Source organism: Gorilla gorilla, chromosome 20 (genome assembly GCF_029281585.2).
Source record: "Gorilla gorilla gorilla isolate KB3781 chromosome 20, NHGRI_mGorGor1-v2.1_pri, whole genome shotgun sequence".
Lineage (NCBI taxonomy): Eukaryota > Metazoa > Chordata > Mammalia > Primates > Hominidae > Gorilla > Gorilla gorilla.
This window is the reverse complement of record NC_073244.2, coordinates 60318588-60328728: the sequence shown is the minus strand read 5'-3', so window position 1 is coordinate 60328728 and position 10141 is coordinate 60318588. Positions and strand designations below refer to the sequence as shown.

General features: G+C 56.0%; 1 protein-coding gene across 1 annotated transcript; it reads right to left on the bottom strand.

The window, feature by feature from the left end:
* Positions 1-3831: 3831 nt before the first annotated feature.
* On the bottom strand, positions 3832-9996 carry PIH1D1 (PIH1 domain containing 1). Its single transcript, XM_019014543.3, has 9 exons — positions 9027-9996; positions 8339-8405; positions 7011-7190; positions 5534-5595; positions 5360-5441; positions 4871-5000; positions 4557-4632; positions 4084-4227; positions 3832-3955 (listed from the first exon to the last, which is right to left on the bottom strand). Exons 1-9 carry the CDS (start codon positions 9114-9116, stop codon positions 3914-3916), a joined length of 873 nt encoding a protein of 290 aa, XP_018870088.1. The 5' UTR covers positions 9117-9996; the 3' UTR covers positions 3832-3913.
* Between the last annotated feature and the right edge of the window lie 145 nt (positions 9997-10141).

Here is a 10141-nt window from a genome sequence, read left to right as displayed (position 1 = left end):
TCCGCGCTCTGAGTTCTTCCCTAGCTCCGGGGGATCCATTCCTCTATTTGAGTTCTGTCTCCACCCACTGAGATCTGTCCCCGCCCCCTAAATTGTGATCCGCACCCCCTGGCATCCTCACCCGCCCTCTGAATTTGTCTCCTCCCCTAGGATCTGTTGCTGACCTGAGTTCTGCCCCCGCCTTCTGAGTTCTCTCCCCACCGTTGGAGTTGTGTCCCCTTCTCCTAGGATCTGTCCCTGGCTCTGTTCCCGCCCTCTCAGTTCTGTCCTTGCCCCCTGGAATCTGTTCCTGCCATCTGAGTTCTACCCCTTCCCCACAGGATCTGTCTCTGCCCCCTGGAATCTGTCCCCATCCACCGAGTTCTGGCCTCCGTCCCTGGGATCTGTCCCCGCCCTCTGTGTTCTACCCCTGCCCCATGCGATCTGTCCCCGCCCTCCCAGTTCTCCCCGCCCCCTGGATCTGTCCCTACCCTCCCAGTCTTGCCCCGGCCCCATGGGATCTGTCCCCGCCCTCCGACTTCTGACCCTCGCCACTGGGATCTGTCCTCGACCTCCTAGTCCTGCCTCCGCCCCCGGAATCTGACCCCGCCCACCGAGCTCTGGCCTCCGCCCCTGAGATCTGTCCCCGCCCTCCCAGTCTTGCCCCCGCCCCATGGGATCTGTCCCCCGCCCACCACCTCCGCCTCTGGGATCTGTCCCTGCCCTCCCAGTCCTGCTCCCACCCCCGGAATCTGTCCCCGCCCACCGAACTCTGTCTCCACGCCGGAATTCCAGCGCCGCCCCGTTGGGTAGAGCCCGGCCCTTCCCTGTCCCGGGCCCGCAGACAGGGTCCCGCCCCGCTCCTGTCCTCAGACCAGCCCATCTCCCGGCGCTGAGTCCACCTCCAGATCCAGGCCCCAGGAGGGTGATCCTTTCCCCACTACCTCCCCGCGTCGGGCCGCAAATGCATTTGGTATTAAATTTTCATGATGCGGCCCGCGGTGGGGTGGGAGGAGCAGACGGCGCGTCGGGCGGGCGCCAAGGACGGGGTGGCCGGGAAGCCACTGACCGCCGCAGCCTCTCGCTTCCAGCCTTGACTGGCTGGGTCTCTGGGTCTCACAGCTTTGAGAAACCCCTGGGACCCCAGAACGGAGGACGCTGCGGGTCTGAGGCAGGAGGGAGGTAGGAACCGGGACTCGTGGGGCTGAAGTAGCAGCGCGGGAGCCGCTCACACGCGCCACCCAGTGGCTGCAGAGTCCCCGGCCCGGGTGCGGAGGCGGTGGTTGCGGCTTGGGGCCAGGTGTGAGGGTGGAGCAGATGGTGAAGAGGAGGGAGTGGGAAGCGGGCCCCGCCGCTGCCAAAACCTGGGCCTTTGCCGAAACCATCGCCATGGAAACCGAGGAAGGAGGAAAGGACCCAGCCCCACACTTTTTCAGGACCTGGGAATGAGTTACTCGGCCCCCTCCAGCGGATCACCGTCCCAACCACAAGTCCCAGCGGCCTCTGAGCCTCAGCGCTCGTTTGAGAAGGGCCGTGCACTCCGAGGGCCGCTGGGAGATGTAGTTCTCTGAGACGATGGGCAGGGATACGTTGCTCCCTCTGGTGGACACGGCGCCCACGTTCGCTCATCCGTTCCGCGGCCGGAAAGACCCTACCTGAAGTCACTCCCACCCTGACCTCTTCCCCGTCTTTTCTCCCCCTCCCTCACAATTCACCCCATTGCAGACACATTGTGCTTGCTTGCCTGCCTTTTCTTTCCTTCCTTCCTCTTCTTTCTCTTCTTTTTTCTTTCCTTCTTTCATTCCTTCTTCTTTCTCTATCTTCCTTCCTTTCCCCTTCCTCCTTCCTTTTTCTTTCTCTTTTTTCTTTCCTTCTTTCTTCCTTCTTTCCTTCCTTCCTCCTTTCTTCGTTCCTTCCTTCCTTCCTCCTTTCCTTCCTCCCTTCCTTCCTTTTTGAGACAGGGTCTCACTCTGTCGCCCAGGGGCAGCTCACTGCAGTCTTAACCTCCCTGGGCTCCCACCTCAGCCTCCCGAGTAGCTGAGGACAACAGGTGTGCACCACCATGCCCCACTAACTCACATTGTGCTTTGAGCATTTACCACTGAAGTTCCTCCATCTACTGATGATCCTAGGATTCACTAAAGAAGAGGAGGGTATAGACAATCACTTTTTTTTTTTTTTTTTTTTTTTTTGAGATGGAGTTTCGCTTTTGTTGCCCAGGCTGGAGTGCAATGGCGCCATCTGGGCTCACAGCAACCTCCGCCTCTTGGGTTCAAGCAATTCTCCTGCCTCAGCCTCCCGAGTAGCTGGGATTATAGGCGCCTGCCACCACGCCAGGCTAATTTTGTATTTTTAGTAGAGACGGGGTTTCTCCATGTTGGTCAGGCTGGTCTCAAACTCCCGATCTTGGGTGATCCGCCCGCCTTGGCCTCCCAAAGTTCTGGGACTACAGGTGTGAGCCACTGTGCCCGGCCTCAACAATCACTTATTAACTCAAGAAATATTTATCAAGGCAGGGCGCTCCTGTAATCCCAGCACTTTGAGAGTCTGAGGAGGGCTGATCACTTGAGCTCAGGAGTTCGAGACCAGCCTGGGCAACAGATGGAGACCCCGTCTCTATAAAAAATATTTAAAAATTAGCTGGGCATGGTGGCACCTGTAGTCGCAGCTACTTGGGAGGCTGAGGTGCAACCATCACTTGAACTCGGGAGGTTGCAGAGTGAGTCAGGATTGCACCACTGCACTCCAGCGTGGGCCTAAGAGCCAGACTCTGTCAAAAAAAAAAAAAAGAAAGAGAGAGAAAGGAAGGAAGGAAGGAAAAGAAAGAAAGAATAAAGAAAGAAACTTCTGCAGATGTACTGGGAAGAGGATACAAAGTAGCAGGAACAGCAGAAACTAAGAGATGGGGGAAAATGGGTGTGGTCAGGACACTGTTCAGTATGACTGGGCTCCAGTTAGAGGAAGAGGTCAAAACTAGGCTGGGCACAGTGGCTCACGCCTGTAATCCCAGTATTTGGGGAGGCCACAGTGGGAGGATCACTTGAGGCCAAGAACTCAAGACCAACCTGGGCAACATAGCAAGACCTCATCTCTAAAAAAATGCAAAAAATAAAATTAGCTGGGCACAATGGTGCATGCCTGTCACCCTAGCTACTCAGAGGCTGATGTGGGAGGATCACTTGAACTCAGGAGTTCCAGGCTGCAGTGAGCTATATGATTGCACCACTGCACTCCAGTGACAGAGTGAGATCCTGTCTTTTTTTTTTTTTTTTTGAGACAGAGTTTCGCTCTTGTAGCCCAGACTGGAGTGCAATGGCACGATCTCGGCTCACTGCAACCTCCGCCTCAGCCTCCCAAGTAGCTGGGATTACAGGCTTGCGCCACCATGCCCGGCTAATTTTTGTATTTTTAGTAGAGACCGGGTTTCACCATGTCGGCCAGGCTAGTCTCGAACTCCTGACCTCAGGTGATCCACCCAGCTCGGCCTCCCAAAGTGCTGGGATTACAGGTGTGAACCACCGTGCCTGACAACCCTGTCTCTTAAACATAAAAGTGAGCCATGACCCGGGGCTCAGATCACACAGAGCCTTGAGTGCTTGGCTGAGGGGCTTGGACCTTCTCCCATGGCGGCTGGGGAGCCACAGGAGGCCTGTGAAGAAGGAAAGTGCAGGGCCAGCTCTGGGGCCTGGGGAGGACTAACAAGGGGAGACTGGAGGCCAGGACGCTTCAGGGAGGATCCAGGGGGAAGGATGAGGCCTGAGCTGGGGCAGTGACCTCTATAGGACTGGAGGGGTACAGCCCAATGTCCCTCTTCCCTCCCAACACCCACATATCCCCAGTCAGAGACAGAACAAAGGCAAAAATCTTTTATTTCAACTTTAGGGAAGCCAGCAGCCTCTTCTCCACATCTCAGAAGCATAAGGAGACACCCTGATCAAGAAGGCACCGGCAGAAGCGGCATGGCCACCATTAATTGCTGAGGAGACAGAGCAAAGAGAATGAGGATCCAGGACCCAGAAGTCCAGCTCCTAGCCCCCCTCCCTGGGAGACAGAGTCCAGGCCCCCCCCAATGTCCCGGCTTCCCCAAGCCCCTCCCCCAGGCACCTTTCTCTTCCGGTGGAAGGCTGCCTTGCTCTCATGAGAGTTGATCTGCAGCGGGATATAAGCGTCTAGATGATACAGCTGCTGGGGGCCCCCCATCACCAGGCGGTTCTCCCCGATCTCCAGCGACAGCCCCAGGGCTCCATCCTGGAGAGGTGGCGGAATCAGGTCACCCTCCCCAGCAACAGGATGATCACCTGGACCAGGCATGGTAGCCTCACACGCTGGGAAACTATATTTGAAGGGTCTAATCTCCCAGGAAGACGCAGAAGACAGCAATGACAAGTCTCAACGACCGAGCACTTACAATCCCTTGGGCGCCCTCAGGACAGCACCGGAAGGTGGCCTGTGGGCCTCCTGGCAGAGAGGACGCAACTGACAAGTCCAGCAACAACCCCTTGTCACTCACACTCAGAGACAGTCCCTGACCTTTCCAGACCTCATTCCCCTGCTCTGGTCCAGCGGGCAAAACTCACCAGTTTGGGGAGGTCAATTTCGGCCAAGAGGAGGTCGGGGGCTTCCAGCCACAGGTTCAGGTGAGGCTTTTCAGGGCTGAGGAGGAACAAGGTCCAGGGCTGAGCACAGCTGCCAGGTCTTTGCCTGGCGTGCTGTCCCTTTTCTCCCTCCAACCAGCCCTATTGGCCTCAGGACGCCTTCCCAGTCAGGAGTTCTCTCTCCTCCCTCTCTCAGTGCCCAGGGCCCCAGGACATCACCCAGTGTGGGAGGATGGAGGGAGGGATTCCCAAGAGCGTTGAGGAAACATCAGACCGGGGATCTACCGAAGGCCCACCCTGACTCAGCTCTCTCGGGGGCGGGCGTGTACAGGTCCCCCAGCTCCTGGATCCGAGGACGCTGCTCCGAGCGGATGTTCTGCTGCGAGATGGAGCCCATGAATGGCCGGTTCTTCATCATGCGCCATTCTGAGGGTCAGGAGCGCCGTCAAACATCATACAGGTCAGGGTTCCCTTTGTGGGGGCCAAGAGCCTGCCGGGATAGGCTCCACCGGCTCACCAGGACTCTTGGGGTCTGACCACACCCCGCAGGCTTGGCTCCAGGAAGCCCGCCCACCTTAGTCACGCCCCTCCCATGATATGCCCCAATAAAACCCACCCCTGGAGATGTTCCTGGCCCCGCCCCCTCAGGGCGTCCAGACTCCACCCCCTCCTAGTAGCACAGACTCCAGGGCACCCTGCCCAAGCCAGCCCCTCCTCTCCTAGGGGTGTTCCCCAAACCGCTCCTGGCTCCACTCTTTCCCGAGGGCCCAGGACCTGCCCCTCACCCGGATTCAGCTGCAAGTTGTATTTGTCCTCAAGGCCCTCCCTGGCGATGGTGATCACGAGCTCCCGCAAGAAATCGCTGTTCTGGGGTGACAGAGAGGGAAAAGACAGGCGGTGGCGGGGAGGGTAGGGGTAGAGACCCCTGCCCAGGCCTCAACCGCAGCCCCGCCCCCAACCTGCATCCTCCGGTAGAAGTCGCTGTTGACAGCTACGTCGTAGGCGGTACATCCCTGGCCTTCTGCGGGGAGAAAAAGGGGGGTGAGGACCCCCCAGCCCTCTGCAGGAAGCCCACAGCCCAGACCCAGACAGGAAAGAAACATTCAGGGACAGCGGCCGTAAGAAGCAGAGACAGAGACATAAGAAAGTGAGAGCTGGGCACTCACTTTCTGCTCTGGACTCTCCGCCCAGCCTCCTCCCTGGCCTCGTATCTCCTGTCCATCAGTGTGATGTCACTAGAGTTGACCCTATCCCTCCCCTGCTCACAGCTCTTCTCTGGCTCCCCAGTGCTCCCAAGTGAAGGTCTGAGCCCCACAAGCCTGGCGTTGGAGACCCTGTGTGGTCTGCCCCTCCCACCTCTGGAGAAGACCTCATTCTTCTAGCAACCTCGGCCCACTGAATTTCTTTCAGTCACTCTCCATTACTGGCTGATCCAATCCAATCATTCTCTCCCAGCTCTGGGCCGCTCTACCTAGAACCTTCTTCTGTCTGCCTGCTGAACTTCTCCTGTTCCTTCAAATCTTATCCCACACCCCCTCCTCCAGGAAGCCTTCCCTGACCCCTTCATGTGGGTGACGAGCCCTCTCAAGGCTGTGCTGGGTGCCCCCCTCCAAAGCAGCGTGAATCACACCCTATTGATACTGCATCCATCTCCTTGAGCCCCACCCATGACAGCGAGTTTCTGGAACGTGGAATGTGCATTTCATAGGTCCTTACTCCCCAGGGCACTGCCTAGCGCTTGGTCCCAGAAAGCTTCAAGAGACATATTGAAAAAAGGATATAGAGGCAGAAACAGGGACAGAGGTGAGGCAAGACAGAGATGGAGAAAGGGAGAAGGGCAGAGGAGAAAACAGGATGAAAGAGAGAGCCGCAGGCTGGGTGCAGTGGCTCACACCTGTAATCCCAGCACTTTCGGAGGCTGAGGCGGTGGATCACCTGAGGTCAGGAGTCTGAGACCAGCCAGGCCAACGTGGCGAAACCCCGTCTCTATTAAAAATACAAAAATTAGCTGGGTGTGGTGGAGCACACCTGTAATCCCAGCTGATTGGGAGGCTGAGACAGGAGAATCGTCTGAACCTGGGCAACAAGAGCGAAACTCCATCACAAAAAAAAAAAAAAGAAAGAAAGAAAAAAGAAGGAGACAGCAGGCTCAGGACTAAAGCCAGGAGATCCGCTAATGCACGAAGAGCACTCTGCCCAGGCCTCCCGGCCCTGGAGTGGGGCATGGAAAAGTGCCAGCCTGGCCAGGTGGCAGAACCAGGACTGCCCGGGTGTGGGATGTCCAGGGCACTAGAGATCTACCATAGGGAAAAGAATCAGATCAAGGGGCCAGATCTCCAGGAGCTGAGGGAGGAGGGTCCTGGGCCCAGGATTCTTGGGTTCTAGGGAAGAAGGGGCCTAGCGGGCCAGATTCCTGGGTCCTCTGAGCGCACTGACTTGCATCCAGTTCTGCATGAGGCTCTCCCAGACTCATGGGGATGCGAAACCCAGCTTGGTCCTCCTCTAGCATCTGAAGCAGCTCCTCCTCGGTCACGTCGGCGGGAGGAGGGATAGAGGGGGAGTGGCAGATGTTGATGAAAACCTTCCCTTCCGAGGAGTTGGTCTTTATGCAGAAACCTGGTGGGAGTGGGTTAGTCATGACAATCCTTTTCTGCACAAGTCCCAGTCCCCATCCATTCTCTCCAGGCTCTGTCTCTTTTCCTTTTGCCCTGTCCCCCTTTTTTGTTCCACTCCCCACCCCTGAGATCCCTCACTTCTATTTTTTTTTTTTTTTTTGAGACAGACTCTCACTCTGTCACCCAGGCTGGCATGCAGTGGCGTGATCTCGGCTCACTGCAACCTCCACCTCCCAGGTTCAAGCAATTCTCATGCCTCAGCCTCCCAAGTAGCTGGGATTATAGGTGCCCACCACCACGCCCGGCTAATTTTCATATTTTTAGTAGAGATGGAGTTTCACCATGTTGGCCAGGCTGATCTCAAACTCCTGCCCTCAGGTGATCCTCCCGCCTTGGCCTCCCAAAGTGCTGGGATTACATGCGTGAGCCACAGCTCCCGGCCCCCTCTCTTCTTTGTTTTCTCCTTGTTTGTTTTTTGAGACAGGGTCTCACTGTGTCACCCAGGCTGGAGTGCAGTGGTACGATCTTGGCTCACCACAGTCTCTTCCACCTGGCTCAAGTGAGCCTCCCACCTCAGCCTCGTGAGTACCTATGACTACAGGCACGCACCCACCAAGTCCAGCTAATTTTGTTTATTTTTAGTAGAGATGAGGTCTCACTATGTTGCACAGGCTGGTCTTGAACGCCTGGCCTCAAGCAATCCTTCCACCTCGGCCTCCCAAAGTGATGGAATTACAGATGTGAGCCACTGTGCCCAGCCTCTCTTCCTATCTTTGTTGTTGTTGTTTGTTTCGTTTTGTTTTTGAGACAGAGTCTCGATGTGTCACCCAGGCTGCAGTACAGTGGTGCGATCTCCGCCCACTGCAACTTCTGCCTCATGGGTTCCAGCAATTCTCCTGTCTCAGCCTCCCCAGTAGCTGGGACTACAGGCACGTGCCACCGCACCTGGCCTCTTCCTATCTCTGGTTCTCTGGCCCCCTACCTACTCCTACTCTGTCCTCCAACTCCTTTCTGTCCTAGGATGTTCTCTGTGGGTGTCTGCTCACCCCATGCCCACCCTAGGCCTTTATTTTCGTGTCTCTTTCCTTCCTCCTCTCTCTGTCCTCTCCCTGGGTCTACTGTCCCTCTCTCTCCGGTGTCCTTTCTCACCAGGCTGAGGCTGGATTTGTGTCGATTCTGATCTGGTTGTCTGGGCTTGCTGGAGCTCCTTCGAGGCCTGTATAAAGGAAAACTACCTCCAGGCTTGGAGTCTGTGCCATCAGACCCCTCATTTGTTCCTCAAATGGAGCAATTCTTATGCATGAGAGCTGTGGATAACGCGAGAAATTAGACGGTTTAGGTCCCCTTTCTCCTTTGAGAACTAGAAGAACAACCCCAACCCCACTCCCGTTTCTTTTTTTTTTTTTTGGAGATGGAGTCTCACTCTGTCGCCCAGGCTGGAGTGCAGTGCGGCGGTCTCGGCTCATTGCAAGCTTCGCCTCCCGGCTTCACGCCATTCTCCTGCCTCAGCCTCTCCAGTAGCTAGGACTACAGGCGCCCGCCACCACGCCCGGCTAATTTTTTGTATTTTTAGTAGAGACGGGGTTTCACCGTGTTAGCCAGGACGGTCTCGATCTCCTGATCCGCCCGCCTCGGCCTCCGAAAGTGCTGGGATTACAGGTGTGAGCCACCGCGCCCGGCCCCCCACTCCCATTTCTTAGCAAACTTGAAGCCCATTAACCTCAATTCCCCGAGGCTTGGTTCCCGCCTTAGTGCATTCTGGGAACTGCAGTCCCATCTTTGAGCACCCCGCCAAAATCCCCGAATACTCAAGGATCCAGGGGTCCGGTCACTGCACCTGCAGCAGCAGCTCCTCAAATCGCGCCGAATCAGCACCGATCGCCTCCGCCTCGCTTAGCCCCAGTCCCAGCAGCTTCGGGTTCGCCATGGCCCTGGGAAAGAGATCTAGGCGTCCTCGAGACCCTCAACGTGGGAAACTTTGCCCAGGATCCGAACCCCAGTGCCTGCTCTGGCCCTCAATCGACTCCGGATACCTACTATCCTGTTCAAAAACCTAAGACTGGCCTAAGACTACATTTCCATTCAAGACCGAACACCATCGTCAAATCCGTTGGGAATATGTGTCTCTAGACGAACTACCCTCCGTCCTACGTGCCGAACTGTAAACGAAGCCACACTTCCGGTCTATCGGTAAACACAGGACTGGAGTACGCCACACTTCCGAGTACCCCAGTGTTCATTCACAAGCTGGTATCGCGTTATCGACAAGCCACGCCCCTCGCATCAATCAAAAATAAACCCCAAGGCGGATCCCTGAATGCCACACTTCCTGTATCTATGAAAGCCACACTTCCGGCTGGGCGCTGTGGCTCCTACCGGTAGTCCCAGCACTTTGGAAGGCCAGGGCAAGAGGATCGCTTGAGGCCAGGAGTTCGAAACCAGCTTGGGCAATACAATGAGATAACGTCCCACACCCCATCTCTTTGAAAAAAAAAAAAAAAGCGCCAGACTTCCACTCTTTCCACAACCAAAACTGGCCCTCTTACTTTGCAGTGAAGGTTGCATTTTCCAAACCTTAATCTCAATGTCCATCCTAAAAGGTACCCTTTTTATCTTTGAATTATCACTTCCTGCCAGCTCTAGATCCTAATACGTCCAGATCTAGACCCGCCAGGTCTAGATCTAGATCTAGACCTCTAGTCAATATAATTAGAACTAAAAGCTGCACTTTGAGGCTGGGAGGCCGAGGTAGGAGGATCGCTTGAGCCCAGGAGTTCGAGACCAGTCTGAGCAACATAGCAAGATCCTGTCTCTACAAAAAAAAAAAAAAAAAAAAATTAGCCAGGCTTGATGGCACGTGCCTGTAGTCCCAGCTACTGTGCAGGCTGACGCAGGAGTAATGTTTAAACCCGAAAAGTCGAGGCGACAGTAAGCCGTGATCGGACCACTGCA

Excerpts from the sequence above, each read along its gene's own strand:
- PIH1D1 (XM_019014543.3), bottom strand. The coding sequence starts at position 9,116 with ATGGCGAACCCGAAGCTGCTGGGACTGGGGCTAAGCGAGGCGGAGGCG. Across the intron at positions 4,633-4,870 it reads CCCGAGAGAGCTGAGTCAGG|CCCTGAAAAGCCTCACCTGA; the intron begins GTGGGCCTTCGG and ends GTTCCTCCTCAG. Across the intron at positions 4,228-4,556 it reads AAATTGACCTCCCCAAACTG|GATGGAGCCCTGGGGCTGTC; the intron begins GTGAGTTTTGCC and ends CCACCTCTCCAG.